Below are 24,269 nucleotides of genomic sequence, written 5' to 3'. Positions count from 1 at the left end.
TACTGCTTTTCTACATTATTAGTTGCAGAGATTTTTTTTCACTATAGTTTTGATGTGAAGAACTCTTGATGTTTGGCTAACTCCCTTTGTGTACTCAACTGAATAATTTGAGCTCTGTAGGCATTTAATAAGTTGTAACTGTAATGAAAATATTGGAAACATCAGATGCTTTTACTGTATGAGTCCCAAGTTGCAGTTTCTTCTCATTAGTGTGTTGTGTGTGTTCTCGTCTGCTTTGCTCTGAATTTCCACATCATATTTCTTCACAGAAGTGCAGACTTTGATCACATTATGGAGGAAGGCTATCAACTTGACCTCACTTACATCACGGAGCGGATCATCGCTGTATCCTTCCCTGCTAGCTGTTCTGAGGAAACTTATCTCCACAATCTACAAGACGTAACCCACATGCTCAAATCCAAACATGGGGATAATTACTTGGTATGTGTAGGATCAATCTTTTGTGATACCTCATTTTCTGTCCTGCAAGAAGATCACTTTTAGGTCCACATACACCATTCTAAAGTAAAAGTCACTCATCTAAAAGCTCCTTTGTCTACCTTTACAGCTTTGCAGGCATGAGCAAGATTTTCAGTAGTGTTTTAAGCTGTTAGGCAAGGACAGATATTAAAAGCACTTTTCTGCTAGTGACACTGCAGCCTCTGTTGTGATAGCAAATGCAGTAGAATAATTGCGGTGACTATTTTCATTGCCCAAAGCATGCTTTTAAAAAAGATACATGCCCTGCAGTGAGGAGTACATTCTTTTTTTTTTTTATAGCAGTCAGCTACATGTGGGTCCTCAGCTGGGTATGACAGTGATGGTCTCTAACTGTCTACTATATATTGTGAAACAACATATAAAAGGAGGGTTGCTGTCCAGGTGTTTGCATGTTCTGTCCAGCTTTTTCTCATTAACTTGATTTAGATACTTTTTTTCCTGCTGTTTATTTTTCTATAGGAAATTAGGTTGTAAGCAAATCTATAATGAGCTCTGTGTGTGGAATGTATTTATTTATTTATTTAAATGATGACCCAAGCTATTTGTCTCCTGTGCTGTTTTCTGGCAAGTGCATCTAAACCTTATGGCATGTATTGTCTCAGCTTGGTATATAAAGGTGAATTGAAAACAGGGACAATGTTTTGTAAACTTTTTTCTTCTACTGTCTTTTTAATTAGCGTGTGTAAACTACTAGTATCAAATCCACAGCTTCAGGAGCATGAACTTGACTCATGGTGGAGATCAGTTTCTGGAGAGCTTCCACCTAATGATTTAAATACATTATCTTTCATTCTCAAACCAAGGTGTCATAAATGCATTATGAACCAGCTATGGTCCTCAAGATGCACTTGTAATACTTGTAATGTGGTCTGATGTCCTCAATTATTGCCTTTTTCCCCTTGACTTTCCCTTCCATCAGGAGATAGTAGCTTGTCAGGCACAAGATAGTAATAGTTTGAAGGTGACCTGTACGTAAAGCTTTACTGGTTCAAATTCACCTGTTCTCAGTGGCCTTTCCCATGCAACAGTAGTGTTTTGGTATTTGTGAAATAAGCTTATAATCTCAGTCTGGTTAAATCTCACTAAATACCTGTTTGTATTACAAAAAAATCTGGTATATGTGAAATATCTAAGTATTGTTTGTGATGCCCTCTTTCTAAGTGGGATTGCAGTTAGTTTCTCTTTCAAAGTTTGGATCTGTGGGGGTTTTTGGTTTTGTTTAAGTTTTGTTCTATTTATTTATTTATTTATATTCTAATGAGTCCTTTGGAAATTGGTCAAAAGAAAGTTTGGTGCCATCTGCTCCAAGTTTCTGCAAAATTGCAAGATAACCTGGCAAACCACAGCCAGGTTGTAGATCCAGAGACCTCTTTTTAATTTTGTTTCTCGTGTTTCAAGGACTCTTCAGTCTGCTCAAGAGGCATGTGTATTGGAGGAACTCCTCTCTTCCATCCATACCCCCCCTGCAGTGAGCGGTTCTGCTGAAGTTGATGAGAACCGTTTCACTCTTTCATTGGGTCAGGGTCTCAGCTAGCAGAATGTATACTACAAATCAGCATTCTTCATTTCTTATCTAGCTGTTCTCCTTCCATGTTTTTATATATGTTAAACTGTTGCCACTACAGTTGGTAGTGAGGACAGAGAAGGGGTATGATAGACCCAAAGAACTGGGTGAGTGTATTGTTTCCTGCTTGAGTCTGTCTGTTATGAAGAGTGTGAACAAAAAATTATAGGTATCTCATTTGCTCTGACAGTAGAGGATTATTCTTTGACAGTCTAAGACCAGAGTCCTTTATGGAGAGATGGAAGCCTGTCCATAGCTTACAGTAGAATTTTTTCTGCTTTGTTGTCCTAAAAAAAACCCAACAAAAACACTTCCCAGAAGGCTTTGGTTCCTAGAAGAAACATGAGTTTTCTCCAACAGAGAAAAACTTCAAAACTGAATTTTTGTAGTATCTGTATAGTACTTTCATCAATTTATTCTGATTGTATGCATGTGGCCTTGGTCAACAAGAGGGAGGTCACCTTATATTGAAAAATTAAAGATGATGTTACTCTAAAAGAATCCAGTGATGTGTTGAAATTCATAGAATCATAGAATTGTCTAGGTTAGAAGGGACCTTTCAGATCATTGAGTCAACCGTCAACCTACCACTGATAAAAAACCATCACTAAGTCATGTCACTGAGTACTATGTCAACCCATCTTTTAAATACCTCCAGGGATGGTGCCTCAGGCACTGCCCTGGGCAGCCCATTCCAAGGCTTGATAACACTTTCAGCGTAAAATTTTTTCCTAATATCCAATCTGAACCTCCCCTGGCACAACTTGAGGCCATTTCCTCTTGTCCTGTCACCTGTGACTTGGGAGAAGAGACCGACCCCCCCTGGCTCCTTTCAGGGAGTTGTAGAGAGCGAGAAGGTCTCCCCTCAGCCTCCTTTTCTCCAGGCTGAACACCCCCAGCTCCCTCAGCCGCTCCTCACAAGACTTGTTCTCCAGACCCCTCACCAGCTCCATTGCCCTTCTCTGGACCCGCTCCAGCCCCTCAATGTCTTTTTTGTGGTGAGGGGCCCAAAACTGGACACAGTCCTCGAGGTGGGGCCTCACCAGTGCCCAGGACAGGGGGACCATCACCTCCCGAGTCCTACTCACCACGCTGCTCCTGACACAGGCCAGGACGCTGTTGGCCTTCTTGGCCACCTGGGCACACTGCTGGCTCATGTTCAGCCGGCTGTCCACCAACACCCCCAGGTCCTTTTCTGCCGGGCAGCTCCAGCCACTCTGCCCCCAGCCTGTAGCGCTGCAGGGGGTTGGTGTGACCCAAGGGCAGGACCCGGCACTTGGCCTTGTTGAATCTCATCCCGTTGGCCTCGGCCCATCCATCCAGCCTGTCCAGATCCCTCTGCAAAGCCTTCCTACCCTCCAGCAGATCAACACTCCCACCCAACTTGGTGTCATCTGCAAACTTACTGAGGGTGCACTCGATCCCCTCATCCAGATCATTGATAAAGATGTTAAAGAGAACCGGCCCCAGTACCCAGCCCTGGGGGACACCACACGTGACTGGCCGCCAACTGCATTTAACTCCATTCACCACCACTCTCTGGGCCTGGCCCTCCAGCCAGTTTTTAACCCAGCGGAGAGTCCTCCCATCCAACCCATGGGCAGCCAGTTTCTCCAGGAGGATACTGTGGGAGACTGTATCAAAGGCCTTACTAAAGTCCGGGTAAACAACATCCACAGTCTTTCCCTCATCCACCAAGTGGGTCACTTTGTCATAGAAGGAGATCAGGTTTGTCAAGCAGGACCTGCCCCTCATGAACCCGTGCTGGCTGGGCCTGATCACCTGGGTGTCCTTCACGTGCCGCATGATGGCACTCAGGATGATCTGTTCATGACCTTCCCAGGCACCGAGGTCAGACCGACAGGCCTGGAGTTCCCTGGATCATCCTTCCAGCCCTTCCTGTGGATGGCCATCACATTTGCCAGACACCAGTCAGCTGGGACCTCCCCAGTTTGCCAGGACTGCTGGTAAATGATGGGAAGTGGCTCAGTGAGCACTTCCACTGGCTCCCTCGGTGCCCTCGGGTGGATCCCATCCTGCCCCATAGACTTGTGCGTGTCCAGGTGTTGGAGCAGGTCCCTCACCATCTGCCTTTGTGTTACGGGGGCTCCATTCTGCTCCCCGTCCCTGTCTGCTGGCTCAGGGGTCTGGGTACTTGGGGAACAGCCAACTCTACTACTGAAGACGGAGGCAAAGAAGGCATTCAGTACCTCAGACTTCTCCTCATCCTTTGTCACTATGTTACCTCCCACATCCTATAGAGGATGGAGATTCTCCCGAGAATCTGAATTTCACTGAATTTTTTTTAGAGTTGGAAGGGACCATATAGATCATCTAGTCCAACTCCCCTGCTGAAGCAGGATTGCTTAGAGAATGCTACTCAGGACTGCATCCAGGCAGGTCTTGAAAATCTCCAGAGACGGGGACTCCACAACCTCCCTGGGCAGCCTGTTCCAGGGCTCTGTCACCCTCACCGTGAAGAAATTCTTCCTCATATTCAAGTGGAACCTCCTATGTTCCAACTTGTGCCCGTTGCCCCTTGTCCTGTCACTGGGAACCACTGAAAAGAGTGGAGTTTTACAACATGTAGAGTTGTAAAAGCCTGTTCTTCAAATGCTGATAACCTTTAGAAATTGGCTGTTATAACAAGCAAGCTTTTATGTGGAAAATACCAAAAGACTTTTTCAATCATAGAAAGCAATCATAGAATCATTTAGGTTGGAAAAGACTCTTAGTATCATCAAGTCGAACCATTAACCTAACACTACCAAGTCCACCAGTAAACCATGTCCCTAAGCACCATGACTACACATCTTTTAAATACCTCCAGGGATGGTGATTCAGTTGCTTCCTGGGAAGCCTGTTCGAATGCTTGACAACCCTGTCAGTGATGAAACTTTTCCTGATATCCAATCTAGACCTCCCCCAGTGCAACTTGAGGCCGTTCCCTCTCATCCTTAAGTTCTTGTTATTTTATAGTAATCATGAATTAATAACCTCTGGATTAGACAGAGGAAAGAAAGAAATGAGACAGTTAAAATATTCCGTAATATGTTGGTTAAAAAATAGTTTTTAAAGTGGCCAAGGAACAGTAGTGTATTGGTATGTTTGCTTTCATGCAGCATATCTTCATTGACAGATTCCTTCAGCAACAAATTTTTAAATAAAAAACCTAAACCTTTCATAGTAAGGAGGTTTACAGGGTAGACTGAAGCATCCTTTTATTTCCTAATAAAATTATCTTGTGGTTAAAAAGGGATACTTATGTTATTGCAAGATTCAAAGGCTTTGGTTCCAAGTGAATGCTGTTTTACACCAGTACTTTCAAAATACACAAAGTGTAAACATCTGTCAGAAAGCTAAAAACAGTTTAAATGACACAATTGCTGTGTCCATGAAAAACTCAGTTTGTAAAAATAAATTCACCATCATGTTACCATTTTGATCAACTTCAGTAATATATTTGTCGTGCTATTTTGACAAAAAGTTTGTCATGCATTGCACTTGTAGGAGAGGAGTAATGCTCAATTGCTAGATATTTTGAGCTTTTAACCAAAAAAAATAATAAATTCATTGTAAGCTTGTCTGTATGCTTTTCTGATTTTATGCTCATTTCCTAAACCTGGATGTTTGGTGTTTAAAATGCATAAATATGCATGTTTTTTTCAGTGTCTCTAACAGGTTTTATTGCAGTATTCATTACTTATGGTTGTCAAAGCAGTTCTCTTGATGTTGACTTAAAGCAGTAATAAATGAGCAAGTTGCCTTATTTTTGTGTGCTGCTGTATTAGTGTGCTCCAGTTCCGTATTTGCGGCCATAGTGCCTGAATGGTAATCGAGTTTCTTTTGAGTAAGGTGTTTTAAATTAGCTCACTAGTTAGAGAGATATCTACCTGGGGACATACAGAGCAGCTGATGAATAGTAACTCGTTTATGTCAAAGGCATTAGGAATCTGACAGTAAATCCTATTGCCTAAATTCACGGTCAGTTCTTTTTTAAAAGTGAAACAAGCCCCAAATGCGCTACTAGAATTTAAAAAAAAAATTCAGTGGTTACACTGGAGTCTTAGCATATACATGTTTGTACTAGGTTAGACTGATTTAACTGCTGTGCATTTTCTTAGTCTTGCATATGTAAATTATATGGTAATGCTTGTGTGTTACCGTTGCTTTACTAGTTGGAACTGCTTGTTAATTTTAGCTTATGTCATGTTTTGGCCACCTTCCTTCTTGCCCTGCTCTTTGCTCAACACAAGGCTACCACTGCTTTCAGCAAGCAAGTTTGGTCCCACCTGGTAGAAGGGTTTTGCCTGCCTGCTCTCCCAGCGTCATCTCCTTAATGGAACAGGCTGTAGGCTGGTGGATTGTTCCCCAGTCAGTACTTTGTGTTGTCTGACCACAGTACATCTTTTGCTTTCCAAAATTGCCAGCTACGTGATACTTGTTTCTGTTCTTTGGCATGAGATTCGGTATTTCTGGTCATCTAATTAAGGAGCAGATCAAATCTAAAACCCTTTAGTACCTTCCTAAAGGTCTCTTCTCCAGCTAAAATAACTCATTTTTGTGCTGTGGCGTTGCTGAGCATTCAGCAGAGTGAGAGAATTCATATTATCTTAATAATGCAAGTTACTCACCAGTTGAGGATTAAATCATATGGGAAGGGGAATGTCTCTTCTCAGCTGTGCAGAAGGAGGAAAGGTTTCTTTTTCCCCATTGTTTTATCTTTCTTCATTTCTATTCTTTAGATGTGGCCCTAAATTTTAGGGCGAAGTCATTTAAGTTTCATAGAGCTAAAGACTAACATTCCTCTTTCTTGTACAAAAATACAAGTAGGTAGACCTAGGATATACCAAAAAGGGCCTGAAAAGGATGCAGTTAATCTGCCGCTGACATCTGCTCCAGCAGTGACAAATACCCATCATGAGCAGGGCTGTATCCTGACACAGAGGAGTTTTAAACTGCTCATACATTTATATGTATGATATACTTATATGTAAGATATGTATATATTATAGAACAAGAAAGACGAATAAAAAAGTTCTCACCAACCAGCACTTCAACAGTAATTTTAAGAATTCTGTACTGAGGGATGCAACTCTCCACTAAATTGTTTTGCAAATGTTAAGACTGATAGAAAATTACAGAAATATTTGTGAGTCATTTGTATAAGACTCTTCTGTTTTCATTCCTGTTAAATTACATTTGGTATTTCTGGAGGGATACCTAGCCTTAATTATAAACATTGATCTATCTTCCTGAGCCAAAATAATGTGACCAGTGAACATAGGAGTTTTTGGTTGCCGTTTAGCTCTTCAGCAGTAATCTGTTTAAAATGCAAACATTGCATTGGAATAAAGACCACGTTCGTCATCATGTAAAGATGTTTTATGCTTTCTTTTGGGGTTTGAGGTCAATGCCAGTGGTGTGTACCCGTTACGGTCAATGTCACGGGTGATTCCAGAACCTCATGCAGCTTCAAACAGAAGCTGTTGTACCTTGTTAATTTGGGGGTTTCTTTCTCTGGCTGAGTTTCTTGTTCAAAAAGTGTACTTTTTACTAAAGGTGGTATAATGTCTTCCTGCTTCACCGTGTCCATGATGACGTTGCACATTAAACTTATTTAAGTACCACATCAGCAATCATCAGCTTCTAGAAGCAAAATGATGTAGTTTCTTTAGCCTGTTCACTTCTGCGCTTCTTTACTGAGACTGCTGCTGGGAGTGCTGATTAATGCTGGATGGGATGATACAATTTAGAAAAGAGGTTCCTAAATTATCTTTGGGTAGTAGTAAACTGTAGAAGGGACTTATCTCATATGTACTGTTTCTCATATTTATGGTCCTATTCTGGCAATGTAATGAGAGTTTTAAAATGAGTATGATTATCATTTATACTTTAATCATTGGGATGTGAAATAGCTACGGTATTGAAGACAATCTGCCTCAGTAGCATTGTTTCAGTTGTTGAGTATTGATATTTCAGCTTTTTATTATTGATTGATACTGATTTAAAGTAATTCCTAATGAAAGTCAGATATACTTGTCTACACTGCTTTATTTCTGTTTATGTTCATTTATTTTTATTTGTGTCCATTTATGAAGTCTTGATGGTTGATTTTTTTTTTTTCTTTCTTTCTGAACAGGTGCTGAACCTCTCTGAAAAGAGATATGACCTTGCCAAGCTTAACCCAAAGGTACTGTTGCCTTCCGTAACATCGCTCTCTTTCCAGTGTTAAATACTACTTAAATGGCCTGAGAAGCCCTGCAGCTACGCAAGTGTTGATATACAGAATAAGAAGAACTTATTATAAGAAGAACTTCCAGAACTTCTGGAAGATGATAAAAAAACCCCACATGCATCCCTCTAAAAAGGGATTTTTTTTCCCCGGTCCTGTTTTGGGTCTGTTAGCTCTGTGCTTTACTCTTCCTGTTGTCTTCTTTAGACTTTGCACACAGGACTCGAAGCCTGTTGTGACTAGTGAAAAATTCCTCTTGAGGGATACGAATGTTGCTGGAAGTGTACTTTCTTTCTGCAGTTACGGGTTACTGGGGGCTGTACACTGTAATGTACAGTCTGACAGCTGAAGCTAGGGAACAGTTCAGATACAGACTTCCCTTTTGTTACTGTCTTTCTATAGTTGCTTCTCTGCACAATACAGCCGTAAGGAAGGGAGCTATTGATGTGTGTCTTTTTTTCCTCCTCCGCAATTGTTGTATTTGTTTGTTGCAAAAAAATGATATGCAGGTTCTCTTCAGCAGCTGTTACACAGCCGGGGAAGCAGAGTTGTATATTTACAGCAGTAGATTTGCAGGGATATACGCTACCTGAGAAAAAAATTGAAAGAACTCTTAATTTTGACCTTTTGAATGCGTTATTGATCATGAAGGATTTAAGCCGTTCATGGTTACTGGTTTTGTTAGGGTTAAAAAATAAGCATATAACAATAATGGGCTTGAGTAAATAGTATTATATAGTGACTGAAGTTGAACAGAAACTGTGAACAGAATTTTGACGTGTCAGATCTGTTGCTCGTGAAGGAAAGAAATTGCAAATTAAATAAAAACAATCATAAAATACCGGACTAGGCCAGTTAACTTCTGTGTTCTAATTTTGACCACCTAAATATTTTACCATTATAAAATACCTGAATTTCTAATTGAAAATTCTTTCAGAAATCAAGATCTTCAGAAGTGTTGTCACTTGTGAATGGTTGGTGGGGTTTGGGGGGAGTTTTTTGTTTGTTTGTTTTTATAAAAGCACCAGTGTCTTAAAAACCCCACAGAACCGCAAACAAATCCCCTTCTTCGCTTAAGAGACTTGTAAGCGTATTTTAGTTACATCATGGCATTCAAATGACATGATTATCTGGTGTTGGGAAAAAATGTGGAGACTCTTCACTATCGCAATTATTTGAAGACAGAATTTAATATGTAACATTAGGGTCAAGTCTCTTGTGAATGTTACTTGTTTAACTGCAGATTATGGACGTGGGGTGGCCTGATCTCCATGCTCCGCCTCTTGATAAGGTGTGCACCGTCTGCAAGGCCATGGAGTCGTGGCTGAACAATGATCCTCAGCATGTGGTGGTGATCCATTGCAGGGTAAGTGAGCTTTGTGTATACACATCGCCTGTCAGTTTATATTAGTTGTCAAAAACCTTGTCCTTTATTCTCAGTCATTTAAAAAAAAACAAAAAAAAAGGAAGTTTGATCTAGTTTTGATGTTGGAAACCATATGCCAAATCTTCCGTTGATTTAAGTGAGCTTAAATCCGCTGACCTTGCACGCTTGTTATATATTGCTTTTCATGATAAATAAGGTTCTACCCTCTGCTCTGGGTATTGCATGCAGTGATGTTGGTTTGCTTCCTTCAGAGGTCAGTGATACTTCTGTACTTAGAAGCGTGAGGTTTTCCCAGCTCAATAGCAAACTCTTTAGACGCTCTTCATGCTCTGTGACATTCCTGGATTTTGTTGCAGAATAAGGATAGGCAACATATCACAGATCATCCCTTTAAACTGTCATGTGGTTGTAGGAAATGACAGCATTGAGTACCTCCTGGGGACTTCCAACTGCCAGAACCATTGCAGTGCCTTCAAGCAAAGCTTCCATTACACAGTGTTGCTTCTTGCTTGCTCACAATGAAGAGAAATAAAGAGAAGCCTTAATTAAATACAGATAGAATTAATTCAGAACTAAGCCGGTAGCTGTGCTGGTGACACTTGAGGCAACTCTGTCGCTGTATCACTGGGAGACGTTACTCTGAACAGAATGAGGGTGATAGTGGAACGAAAACTCTTCGAGTCAGGTTGGATAGTCCCCAGTTTTGAATTGCTTGCAGGCAGCATGCCATGGGTGTGTGAAACAGTACTGAATTCCTACTAGTTGCAGGACTGCAGCTAGGAGAATGGCCCATATGTGGGACAAAAGACAAGGGGGCAAAGTATTCCTAGGTATTTTATACACAAATTGGTAATGTTGTAATTGCGTATTGTTGATTAATGCCTTTCAGTAATGACTTTAAAAGTTCCGACCACGAAGACATACATAGTTACTTGCATCAGCTGAGAGACTGAGATTGTTTTGAAATCTGTGAGAATTACTGCTTGGTAAATTGTACTGAATTTATGTCATGTAAATTATTTAATAATCTTTTGAAATATTTTTTAAATTATCCATAGAAAAATAAGTAGTAGTTGTTATAAATCTCAGGTGCTGGGGAGGTCAAAAAGCCCAAACCTGTCAGAAGCTTGTATGCTTTCCAAAATAGGTATTTCATAGCATTCCATGCCAAAAATCGCAACATTGCCTAGACTTGTCTTGAATAATGTCTGGAAAAAGTAATATAAAATTAGAACATTTGATACACTGTTTCTACTACTGGTCAAGATTTTTTTTTTTTAAATAATTTCCTCCCTGTTAGTAAGACTTGGCAGTCAAACACATAGGAATCCTACTTAGTGCTTTTTATGTCACTGTCAGCCAGCTTGCATAGACAGACAAGCTGCCACCCATCATTACCATCTCTCCAGCAACATAGGAAGATGTATGAGCAAAAGGACTCTCTGAATCTCGTCTTAAAAGTTTTGTTTAGCATAGGTCTTAAATAAAAATAATACCCAATAATGTAATAAATTAAACGTTATCATTCCCTTTTTCCTAATACAGGGAGGAAAAGGGAGGATAGGCGTAGTCATATCATCATATATGCACTTCACCAATGTTTCTGCAAGGTAAGTTGTGAATAATGCATATTGTGTGTTTTTTACAATTAAGGAAACATCAGAAAAAAGATGCCTTTTAATTGTAGTACCGTTTGTCAGCTTACTGTTTGTCAGTTAAATTTTGTTAGGTTTTCTTCTTGAAGAGTCTTGGAGCATGTCTTAAAACAAAGACAAGCTTAAAAACCTGCTTCCGTGGCAGAGTTTTCTTGTGGTCCTGCTTTCAGCAGGAGGTTGGACTAGGTGACACTCTCAGGTCCCTTCTAATCTGAGATATTCAATGATTCTGCGGGAAAATTCTCTAAAGGGTCTTTTGAGATGAATGAAGAAATGTGCAAGAAACCATTTTAATATAATGATACCTTCTTTATTCTGTTAAGCCCATTTATTTGCTACATCCATCAGGTTGTCTCTTTTTAATCAATGATAAACTATTCCTGAAGAAGTTAAGGAAAACTGTTTTTCGAATCTGGAATCAGTATATTACAGAATTCCTAGGTGTTGATCAAAGTGCAGAATGAAGTTTAAGAAATAATCTAGGCTTTATGTTGCAGTCAGCTCAAACAACAGGTGTCTGATTACCTGCTTTCAATTGTTTCTTTTAGAGTGCTCAAATTATGAAATTACGATCGACAATTTATGTCAACAACATTAAAATTTTATTAAAAGGATGAAATGTGGGGGTTTTAGGTTTTTTTTTGGTTGGTTTTTAATCAAATTGTTTTCCCTTGATCTCTTTTATATAAACATGTATAAATGTATTAAAATAAAAATGCACTGTAAAGGCCATGGTAAAATCAAATTTGGTTCTGAATCCACAGCAGTCTAACAGTACTAGATTTAATCCAATACTGTATCGCGTAAAGTCCTGACTCACTGTAGGCTGACATCAAATTACTCATGGCTTTCAGTAAAACCAGCATCTCAGAATATAATCTGTAGTCACTCTGGTAACCCTGATTGATAGGTAGACTGAAAAATTAAGTGCATTATACACACCAGTATCAGCTGAAAAAATAAATGCATATAACTTCAAGTAGTAATTGGGACAATGATTGCCACAATTTTATAATATTTTTGTTGAGAAGTATTGTGAACGACAAAATCTGTCAAGTGAGGATAGTACAGCACTGTGTTGTGATTTCAGTGTTGCAATATTGTGTCATCCTTAAAGGTGGCACCTGGATATAAATACATTTTAATAGTGCCATAACGGAGCAACACCTGTATGTGATTGTAAAGCCCAGCGATGAAAGGTGTCATCTTTTACCCCCAAACAAATTCAGGATTCCTTCAGTGAGGTTGCAGGAGAGGAGCGAGTTTGAAAGCCCTCCTTTAAATTTCGGTTTGTGTGTCAGCTCCTATCCAAAACTTAACTTTTCTGTGTAAGAATGAGGTTGGGGAAGTTTCCAGCTAGGATTTTGTATACCCCTAGCATTAACGAGGCTCTTCAAAATGGTACACAGCAACCTCGCAGAAGCAGGAATTCCTGCTGGTGCTGCTGAGGGTGCCAGCTGCTGGGTCAGAAATGGCGCTTGGAAGGCTTTGAGGCTTTTCACACTAAATGAAGTTCCTAGTTGTCCACATGCACATGCCAAAAAATCTAGGCTTAGTGAAGAAGCCTTATTATGCAAACCCCTTTTGGTTATAAATATCTGTTTTTCTAATTTACGAAGGAATACTGTGCCATCAAATACAATGAGAGTAAAGAGAGCTCTTTGTAATAGTTGGTAAACTCTGTTTTAACAAGTACTAGCAGCCTTTGGCCAGTTACGAATGGGTTGCCTAAGTTCTGTTCAATGTATGGTGGGTTGGGTGAAGAAGAGAATTTTTGGGTCAAGGATATTGTCAGTACTGACTATGCGATCTTTAACATCCATGAAAAAAAGGCATGACTTAACAGCCTGACCCAGTTTTAGCCTGATATGTGTATGCATGCTTTTGCACATCTTTTTTCCTTGGAAGTAATTTACATTTAATTAGATGTGGAATTTAAAATTTGAGATTCCAGAGTCTAATTATTTTGAAACTTCTGCTTTTTTATGTCCTGATGTTAATTATCACTGTCAGCTACATCTGTTAAGAAATGCATTGTTTTCATCTGGTATAGCTGCAACAGAATCAGCATAGCATGTTAATTGGAGTTTGTGATTAACAGCATTCTTACTAATTTTTGGCACTTCTATTTCTTTTTTCTATACCCTCTTGCCTTTTTCCACACAGATGCAGAAGACCCACATAAGAGCCATTCTAGACAGAGAACAGAAGGAAATGTATTTTCTGAATGCATTGCTCCTTAATTGTGCATTTGAAGAGTTTGTGTTTGTCTGATGTAAAACATTTCTTTTTCAAAGATTGACACCTTTAGTTTAAACGTTCTTACCCTTGGTGACTCAGGGCACAGGAAACAAAGACTGAATGAGTTATTTGACTGCTTAAACGATCCTCTAGCCTGGGATCCTTTGTACCTCATGTACTGTACCACAGTCAGTGGTTTTCATCTCCATAATGTTGTTTCTGCTTCTTTAAAAAGAGAATACATTTGTATTTTGCAGAGAACACTCCCCAGTGGCACTCTCAGGGAATTATGGCAAGTGTCTTTCTTTTGCAGCCTGAGCTGCTTGGCTTTGCTAAAGTTTATTGTGTTACGAATTTAACATATTCACGTTGAAAATATGCATTCCAGTTAATTGAATGAGGGAGTAGGTGCTTTGCCTCAGGAAGGAAACTGCCTTGAGGTATGGAATGAGAAGGTGTCAGTGGAAAAAACATTCCTGTCTGAGCTGTAAGTGCCAAAGGTGCTAGTAAGGTGCTTTTTTGTTTTTCCTTCCTTTCCCTTCCAAATATTTTGGCATATTTCAAGCAGTGTTCTGCTGAATTTCTGAGATAACCCCAAACTGGAATAACATGGTATTTGTGTCTCTGTTTTGGCAGTGCTGATCAGGCCCTAGACAGATTTGCTATGAAGAAATTCTTTGATGATAAAGTTTCAGCTTTAATGCAGCCATCCCAAAGAAGGTATTTAAATTGTTTCTAATTCATACAAATAAGAAATGTCATTGTTACCTTCTGCCCCCGTCCCTTACTCCCTCCCCAGCTCTACGAAGGATATTTCCGCAAGATCCTCCAGTGATTCCTGAACTCCGAGGACTTTATCTTGTATTAATATTCCTTGATTGATGAGATCTCTCCTTCAGTTCCTGCACGTAGCCCAAGATAGCTAAGACCTTTTGTACCACACTGTTATCTACATGCGTTCTTACTGAATTGCTTGTTAACAAAAAGAGATGTCACAATCTGTTTCTTGATTGCTTGAGGATAATAATAAACTCATTTTTCTATGGCATAAATGATGTATATGGAATGTGTATTGATTAGTGTGCAATAAAGATCTTATTACCACTTGTTTGGAGTTTCTGCAGATTATGCATCTGCCCCATGTCCATGCGAGTGAATGTTTGTCACAGCACGCATTATTCATTCTCTCCATCTGGATGTCTTACCTTTTCAGTCTGTCATTTGGGCTTTTCGTGTATGAAATATTTTTAGGAAGACTGAAGGAGGAAAGGAAAAAGCTTTCAAAATAAAGAGAGCTGTGCTAGCTGTCTATAAAATGAAATGGATTTTTAAGCACCACAACCTCCATTCTGGGGTAGTAAAAACTGTCATTGGGCAGGATGTCTTGAGTTGTGGTGTTACCAGGAGCATGCAGAAAGGGATTGGTTAATGTGGTGTGTGCATAAAAGGGTAAAAAGAGGTGATTTTCTTTTGTTCTGTACATTCCTGAGACTGAAGTTAAGTGAAGGTCGTGTCATGGGCATGGAAGAAAAAGGGCCTTAAAGCCAGTAGAAGAATTAAAGATGGCTGATTTAAATAGCAGAAATACAATGATTTTCAAGTTGCTATCATAGTTTTCCTCTGTTTGGTGCTGAATGAGATCACTTCTTACGAAGATGTTACTTGCCTGCCTTGGCCTTAATGCTAAGATTTCTGACAAGGACACTTCTTGCTCTTGTTTTAGTGAAGTGCACTTCACTGTAAACGGAGTGGGACGCATGTCATGCTGCTGTGAAAGTCAATTGAGGCCTTCAGTTGCAACTAGAAATTTATACCAAAATGATTGACTTTACCATCTCTGCTAATTCCTTTCTTATTTAGAGTAGTGATATAAATAAATAAAATGAAGACATCAACAATAGCAGTGTAACAGCCATGGAGTTAATGAAGTGGTAAATTAAAGTGTTTCTTCATGCTATTTTATGAAGATTGTTCTTCTGGAGTTCTGTGTAATGTGACAATGCTATTCAATACCCATAGCTTAGAAATACTAATGTGTAAAGAATGTATTTCCCTGATATGGTTGCATTTATTTAATTCAGATAAATTTTGTCTTTTTAGATATGTGCAGTTCTTAAGTGGCCTTTTATCTGGATCTGTGAAAATGAATGCAGCTCCTCTTTTCCTGCACTATGTTATCCTTCATGGCATCCCAAGCTTCGATGCTGGGGGAGGTAAATTACGTAACTTTTCCTATCCAAGTCTATGCTGAAAGTCTTGTTTCATTTTGGAGCTTTCTAGAAAGCCTGCGTGAATCTCAAAGTAGAGTTGATGCTCCTTTATTTGAATCCAAATATTCCCAATGAAAGAACCGGGAGAAGAGAAATATCCTAAGAGTAAAAATTACAGCAGGTGAAATATACTTCTTGTTTATTTATCTATTTTTATTTATCTATTTATTATTATCTATTTTTTATTTATCTATTCATGTCTACCTGGTGTCTGAACAGTTCTGATCCCATTCCCTGCAAAAGAGCCGAGAACCTGGTCAGGTTTCACAGTAATTTCCTCCCTGTTTAGCGAATAAGCATAATGATAAATATAATCTCTGTTTTGAGATTGGAGTTTCTGTAGAAAAGCCATTTGGATATGGTATGCTTCTAAGGTGGCCTGCTATAATAAGTGGCTTTAAAATGAAAATTCTAGACCAAAATATTGTACTAGAGCATAGTAAAGCAGTATAACCCTATTTTTATCATCTGAGAGTTAAATAGCACCTGTATTTTGAAATGTTGTCAGCATGAATTTGCAGTGCTCCGTTGTCGTTGTTTAGTCTGGTTTTATTTCTAAAATAACTATTTCAATAAAGACAAGGTATTGTTTGTTGTAGTAAGAAATTTAAGGGACTTCCTAGTTTTGAAACAAAACTGTAGATCAAATATTTGTTTAATTTTGGAAACGCTTTTTATTTTCTTTTGGAGGTTGGTTTTGGTTTTTTGTTTTGGCCATTCTCTTTCTTCCCTTTAATAATTTTGGTTTCCTGCAGAAAAAGTGGGAAGGAAGGAAGATAGGCATCTAATAAGGAGCAGAGTGTTCCCGCTTTCTTTCCTTACTGGAATCCCTTAAAATCCCCTCCTCTGTAGTTCAGAACTGGCCTGAAGTCAGGAAAAAGTGGATTTTTTCATAAAATTTACAGAAATACCTTTTGGGGAGAAAATTAATCTGTCAAAGCCAATTTTGCTTTGAAAGATATTTTGACAGTCAGCATTGTGCCACTTTGCTCAGTCTGGATGTGCATGAAGCTTCCTAGTTGTAATATTTACATAAAGGAAAATAATTACAAAATAGTCTTTTCTGTTAACTTCTTTTCAGCTTGCCGACCTTTTCTGAAGTTATACCAGGCTATGCAACCAGTTTATACATCTGGAATATAGTAAGTCATAAGCGTTTTCCTTTATGTTTGGATCCAGGTTTTAATTCTCATAATCGCAGAATTACATAGTCGTCTGTTGGTTTTTTTTGTTTGTTTGTTTGTTTTTTGTTTTCGTTTCTTTAATTCATAAATTTTATTTTTCTTTTCTCTCCTGTAAAGTAGCCTAGGGCCAGATAGTCAAAGTCGAATCTGCATTGCTATAGACCCTGCCCAGCTTTTGAAGGGAGATATTATGGTAAGTTATTTGTATGGAATGGAAATCCACTGCACTGCCATTTAGTTTACAGTCTCTGACCTGTTTTGTCTTCTTGTAAAAAAAAATAGTAATTGAGCAAAATAAGCTGCAGAGATACTACAGAATAGGTTAATTTAATTTAGTCATCATCTTTGAGTCTTACAAGAATAAAAATTCCTATAAAACTCAAACTAGGAGCCGAAACCATCACTCCCAGCCTTCCCATTTCATAGCATCACCAAGTGCAGTAAAGCCTGTATCACTATTTTCTTCATAAAAAATGCTTTGGGGAGTATTTGTAACTTGGCATTAAAATACCTTTGTCCTGTAACTTGGCAGGCAACGTGCTCAACTGTAAAATTATACACTGTAAAGAAAATATCTAGATGTGATACCAAATAAGAGCTTTCTGATTCTACAAGCACATGGTGGTGTTTAAAAAGGAATTTATGTGCGCTAATACAGTGAATGTAATTCCCTGTGTGCAAAGCATAACTATGGTGGAATCCACCACTATAATTTTAAAACTCTCTGCTTTCTCTCTTGCTTGTCTTACACAGTTATGCACAGAGAGAGTAAAGATAGTTGCTGCGCCTTTCAGTTTGTTAAACTAAGAGGACAGAAGAACACGTGGAATGAATGGGGGGAAGTATTGTCAGAAAGCATTCCTGGTCTATTGCTAGTAGGAATGTTTTGTTGGACTAGAAGGAAATAGATCCCTTCAATAGGTAGGGGTTCATATGCTACGTTAACTTTAGTGGGTGTAAAGCACTGTTAAAAATAAGAAGCAAATACTGTTTTACCTGGTGCTACCACTATGCTGTAGGGGATTCTCTTTTAAAAAACTAATAAACAAACAACCCTAAATCCTCACTTTCAGAAAATGTAATGCTTACTTGCGTAGAGAATCTCGGAGCTGTTAGAAAGGGTTAGGAATATGGGATTTGCATAGAGAACACCTGAAAAAACCCTTCTCCTGTACATGGGCTGGGATATTTCAGCAGTTATCCTATGCACTATGGTCAGCACTGATTAACTTCTGGAATTTAAGGTATCATGAGGTTACTATAATGAAGGGAAGAGACCAAGAGCTTATGTTAGATTTTTCAAGTCCTGTAGTGAGGAGAATTTCATGTTTTAATCCCAACTTTCAGAAGCATCCACCTTAATTCCCTACATCTTTCTTGTGTTACTTCAGTTTGAATGACTGTTCTTCAGTTATTCAGTATTTTCTATCTACAACACTTTTTTGAGTCTGTCTTAAAAAAAAAAAAAAGGTGATTTTTGATCTTACTGAAATACATTAAAAAGATATCTGCTTCATCATAAAATCCTGATATCATCAGGATAATATCATAAAATTTTCAGTCCTGTGACTAAGGTTACCAAAATCTTTATGTATTCTTGTAAGAAAGTTGTATGGCTCTGTGTTAGAGTTGACTCAGAGAATTAGTAGGTAAAATACCCATAGTTCTAGTCTAGGGAAGGTGGTGTTAGAGAGTAAGTGTATTGTGTTCACCTTTGGCTGCCGAAATTCATACTGTTATTTTTACAGAGTTCTGTGTTGTTCTAGCCAAGGTGTCAAAACTACTGTCAACTTCCCACAGTAACATAAAACAAGATTCAGTCATCACTAGAGTAGGTTTTTAAAAAGTCCTAAAATAGATGTAATCAGCTTGCAGACTTGCTTCTAAAAACTCTGCGTATTCTTCAGTTATTTTGAAATGTGTGTGCTATATTACAGTTTTATGTTAATTTGTTACTGTGAAGAAGTGTGGATACAAATCAGCATTCCAACATTGTACTGACAAATATTGTGATTCTGAATCATAATCTACTGATTACTGACTGATAGTGATGAAAATAGTAATTATTATTTTTACACATGCAGAAATATCTTGCCTTGGGCTTGTATAATTTGAAACAATTGAATAATGCATTCCCTTCTTGTTACAACATCGGAGGTGTCTGCAGTGAATTGTACTGTGGCTGCTTTACTTAGCAACGAGTGCATATACACACCTTTGTTCAGATTTGTAAGAAATTGCTTCCTGACATGCTTCTCTCTCTCTTTTTAGCTGAAGTGTTATCACAAAAAGTACCGGTCAGCTACTCGTGATGTGATCTTTCGCCTTCAGCTTCATACTGGAGCTATTCAAGGACATGGCCTGGTGTTTGGCAAAGAGGATTTGGACAATGCCAACAAAGGTACTTGCCTTCTGTGGTTGGTTGGATGCGTATGTGTGCGGGGGTGCATATGTGTGCCTGTGCATGTGATCGTCTTCAGGACCTGTTTTCAAAAGGATTCTTGCTTTTTTTCCATCACTATATTTAGGGAAAGGGAAACTGCTTTGTGTTAGTTAACTCCTAGCATGTAACATAGGTAAACTCCTAATGAGAAGAAAAGCTCTTCAAGTGAGTTAACTTATCAACATAATTCAGATACTCATATATAGTGCTTATTGCCTCCTCTCACCTTTGTGAAAACAACAGACATTCGTGCAAAATGGTGACTCTGTTAGTCACCATTACAGAAAATAAGATGAACTAAGCCAATCCCCTTTTTGGCTGATGAAAGCAGTCACAAAGTCTGATGCTGTGTTTGTGACCTAGTCCACTTGAGTATGGAGATCTTTTAAGATCACAGAATCATAGAATGGTTAGAGTTGGAAGGGACCTTAAAGATCATCGAGTTCCAACCCCCCTGCCATGGGCAGGGACACCCCCCACCAGATCAGGTTGCTCAAAGCCCCATCCAGCCTGGCCTTAAAGACTTCCAGGGATGGGGCATCCACAAGATGCTTCAGAATATCCAGAAATGGAGGTAAAGTTTTCAGACATATTTGAAAATGTCTGGTGCTAGTCTTTGTACTTTCCAAATTATTACTTCAGTTTTATTTTGTATGCAGGATTGCAACTCCCTCACCCTATGCTACTGGCAAACTAAAATCAAATGTTTTCCTGCAATGTATGGCTACACAAAAGCTTTGTGGTGAAGTATTGCGGTTTAGCCAATATAGAGAACAATTTAATTTTCTCCTGGGCATGTTTTCCTTTAAAAGCTAAAGCCAGCCATGTCTGTCTAGAGAGGTTTGGGAACTGTACATATCTTCTACTTTTGACTGTTCTTGGAAGTAACCAAAACTCCGACTGACACTGGTCTTTTCTGGAGAATGTGTGGGGCAAAGAATGTGGCTTTTTTAGAAGCAAATCGCTAAAGAGTGATAGGGTGCATATATTAATAGCTATAGACAATCCTGATTTCGGAGTGCATTGGGACTGCTTTGCTAGGAAATAACTTGCTGAAATGCTACCCTTTGTTTTCAGATGACCGTTTCCCTGATTATGGCAAAGTCGAATTGGTGTTTTCAGGAACTCCAGAGAAAATTCAAGGTGAGCATATCTGTGTAAAACATGCATTGTATAGGTAGCTTGGCCTGGCATAAGTGACAGCAGTGGCCTGTCCCATAACCTTTTTTGGATGCTCTCATAACTGATTATATTTGCAGTGGTGAAGTTTGAATTGTATTCTGTTTAGCATAAAGCGATACAGCTATAGTTTTGTTGGAAATGCTTCTGCTCTGAAGTTGGCTTGTAGGGTATATCCTGTATGCCTCCAGAATTCTGCTGTAATATGTCTAAGATCATAGATAACTATGATCTGCAATAAGAACTTGAGATCATACTTTATATTGCAGTTTGATTCTGTTAATGGATGTGTTCTTACTCATGTTACTTGTCCTGAAAAGTATGGATTTTGCCTCAGACTGAATGAAACCGAAATATTGTTAAACTATCTGTCTCTACATATTCCCACTCAGTGTCCTGTGAATTACATGGCCCTTCCCTTCCCTTCCCTTCCCTTCCCTTCCCTTCCCTTCCCTTCCCTTCCCTTCCCTTCCCTTCCCTTCCCTTCCCTTCCCTTCCCTTCCCTTCCCTTCCCTTCCCTTCCCTTCCCTTCCCTTCCCTTCCCTTCCCTTCCCTTCCCTTCCCTTCCCTTCCCTTCCCTTCCCTTCCCTTCCCTTCCCTTCCCTTCCCTTCCCTTCCCTTCCCTTCCCTTCCCTTCCCTTCCCTTCCCTTCCCTTCCCTTCCCTTCCCTTCCCTTCCCTTCCCTTCCCTTCCCTTCCCTTCCCTTCCCTTCCCTTCCCTTCCCTTCCCTTCCCTTCCCTTCCCTTCCCTTCCCTTCCCTTCCCTTCCCTTCCCTTCCCTTCCCTTCCCTTCCCTTCCCTTCCCTTCCCTTCCCTTCCCTTCCCTTCCCTTCCCTTCCCTTCCCTTCCCTTCCCTTCCCTTCCCTTCCCTTCCCTTCCCTTCCCTTCCCTTCCCTTCCCTTCCCTTCCCTTCCCTTCCCTTCCCTTCCCTTCCCTTCCCTTCCCTTCCCTTCCCTTCCCTTCCCTTCCCTTCCCTTCCCTTCCCTTCCCTTCCCTTCCCTTCCCTTCCCTTCCCTTCCCTTCCCTTCCCTTCCCTTCCCTTCCCTTCCCTTCCCTTCCCTTCCCTTCCCTTCCCTTCCCTTCCCTTCCCTTCCCTTCCCTTCCCTTCCCTTCCCTTCCCTTCCCTTCCCTTCCCTTCCCTTCCCTTCCCTTCCCTTCCCTTCCCTTCCCTTCCCTTCCCTTCCCTTCCCTTCCCTTCCCTTCCCTTCCCTTCCCTTCCCTTCCCTTCCCTTCCCTTCCCTTCCCTTCCCTTCCCTTCCCTTCCCTTCCCTTCCCTTCCCTTCCCTTCCCTTCCCTTCCCTTCCCTTCCCTTCCCTTCCCTTCCCTTCCCTTCCCTTCCCTTCCCTTCCCTTCCCTTCCCTTCCCTTCCCTTCCCTTCCCTTCCCTTCCCTTCCCTTCCCTTCCCTTCCCTTCCCTTCCCTTCCCTTCCCTTCCCTTCCCTTCCCTTCCCTTCCCTTCCCTTCCCTTCCCTTCCCTTCCCTTCCCTTCCCTTCCCTTCCCTTCCCTTCCCTTCCCTTCCCTTCCCTTCCCTTCCCTTCCCTTCCCTTCCCTTCCCTTCCCTTCCCTTCCCTTCCCTTCCCTTCCCTTCCCTTCCCTTCCCTTCCCTTCCCTTCCCTTCCCTTCCCTTCCCTTCCCTTCCCTTCCCTTCCCTTCCCTTCCCTTCCCTTCCCTTCCCTTCCCTTCCCTTCCCTTCCCTTCCCTTCCCTTCCCTTCCCTTCCCTTCCCTTCCCTTCCCTTCCCTTCCCTTCCCTTCCCTTCCCTTCCCTTCCCTTCCCTTCCCTTCCCTTCCCTTCCCTTCCCTTCCCTTCCCTTCCCTTCCCTTCCCTTCCCTTCCCTTCCCTTCCCTTCCCTTCCCTTCCCTTCCCTTCCCTTCCCTTCCCTTCCCTTCCCTTCCCTTCCCTTCCCTTCCCTTCCCTTCCCTTCCCTTCCCTTCCCTTCCCTTCCCTTCCCTTCCCTTCCCTTCCCTTCCCTTCCCTTTTTCCCCACCAGTTTGGTCACTTAGAAACCTGTAGTATCAGCCAGTAAGAAGCTGGATTCTGTCCAGCTGAAAAGATCTCTCTTAGCTTGTTGGAAAGCCACATAAGAAAAACAGTTTTGTGAATGAATTTGTCCAGCTTGTTCTAAACACTTCTGGATGGTAAATGCTTGAGGAGGGGCCAGTTGATGTGTCTGAAAAAGGATCACAATTTTGTCAAGTCTCCCTTCCTTAGATGGCAAATCAGAGATGTGTTTTTTACCAAGGTCCAAGTTGTCAGAAAGTAAGTTTCTAAGTAATTGGAAATTTGTATTCAATTGCTATCCAAGGGATTAACTTCTTAGGAAGAAGAGTTCACCTTGAAATATATATTTACAATTTCTGCAAAAATAGCTTTTACATATCTGAAAATATTACAGAATCGTAGACTAACTGCAGGGTATCTCTAGTCCATCCTCCTGCTTAAAGCAGGGTCCTCTGTGAGATTGGACCAGGGGGCCCAGAGATTTGTTCAATCAGATCTTGAAAACCTCCAAGGATGGAGACTTCACAACCTCAATGGGCGGACTGTTTCAATGTCTGACTGTCCTCACAGTGGATTTATTTTTTCTTACATTGATTCTAAACTTCTCTAGATTCAATTTATGCCTGTTACTTGTAGTCCTTCTGCCTTGCTCCCAGCTGGCTCTGTCTATTCCACAGCCTTTGGGGAGCTGCTGTCATATCCCCCGCCAAAACCATCTCATCTCTGGACTGAAGAAGCCCTTGTCCCTCAGCCTTTCCTCACAGGGCAAGTCCTTCAGTCCTGACCACCCTGGTTGCTCTCCCCTGAACTTGCTTTACTGTATTCATATCTTTCTTGTATTGTGTAGCTTGAAACTGGACACAGTATTCTAGAAAATAACTGACTGTGATACAGTTTTTAAGAATGAATGTGCTTGCAAGAAGATGAGACACCTAAATAGTTAGGTAACAAGCTTCATAAATCTGCCTTGTGGCAAACGTCATCACAGAAACTCTCTACATATGGCTTTTTTCTGCCTGCATATAAAGGTACAAGACCATAACATTCTTGTCCTTCTAATTTTAAGTAATTTGAAAGTCACAGCATATGCATAACACTCTGCTGCTTTAGAACAATTTACAACAGGGCTTGCTTCTCCAGACACAGCCGAGGAGTTGATAACTGAGGATTTCTTTGTTGCCTAATCTAGATAGAGGAGTAAAGGCAGATTTGATTTGTATCGGTGTCAAAGCCAAATCCAAGGTCATGAGTCTTGATGTCTGTGCTTTGCTTTTGAATCACTGGACCACACCTAAATTCCTCATGGTATACACTTAAGAGCTGAATATTATCTTATGCCTTGTTAAGGGCACAAAAGCGTGGGTTGCTGCTGAAAATTCCAGGTATGTTTTGCAGATCCTGCTTAAGTGCAGTGAAACACGTGGAAGGAAAGCCACCCAATCTCAGGCTCTGCCAGGATGTTGGAGAATGGGTGAAACAGTATAGCTGGCACCCTGGGGGAACTGGGGCAGACATGGAGTGGCAGTTTTCAGCTCTCTCTATTCATTTTTAGTGATAAGTTGTTTTGGTATCAGAATGATAATCTGTAACAAAGTCGTATTTTATCATTCC

General features: G+C 40.4%; 1 protein-coding gene across 1 annotated transcript in view; it reads left to right on the top strand.

The window, feature by feature from the left end:
• The window catches only part of TNS3 (tensin 3), a 263,074-nt gene that overhangs the window by 134,235 nt on the left and 104,570 nt on the right, over positions 1-24,269 (top strand). The window contains exons 7-16 of the mRNA XM_074145629.1: positions 270-441; positions 8,208-8,258; positions 9,544-9,666; positions 11,233-11,297; positions 14,220-14,303; positions 15,684-15,796; positions 16,935-16,995; positions 17,155-17,230; positions 19,309-19,438; positions 20,558-20,623. Of these exons, the coding sequence (XP_074001730.1) occupies positions 270-441; positions 8,208-8,258; positions 9,544-9,666; positions 11,233-11,297; positions 14,220-14,303; positions 15,684-15,796; positions 16,935-16,995; positions 17,155-17,230; positions 19,309-19,438; positions 20,558-20,623 (941 nt within the window). The remainder of the gene's footprint in view (positions 1-269; positions 442-8,207; positions 8,259-9,543; positions 9,667-11,232; positions 11,298-14,219; positions 14,304-15,683; positions 15,797-16,934; positions 16,996-17,154; positions 17,231-19,308; positions 19,439-20,557; positions 20,624-24,269) is intronic.

Source organism: Numenius arquata, chromosome 3 (genome assembly GCF_964106895.1).
Source record: "Numenius arquata chromosome 3, bNumArq3.hap1.1, whole genome shotgun sequence".
In the NCBI taxonomy this organism is placed as follows: Eukaryota; Metazoa; Chordata; class Aves; order Charadriiformes; family Scolopacidae; genus Numenius; species Numenius arquata.
This window is presented reverse-complemented; position numbering and strand designations above follow the sequence as displayed.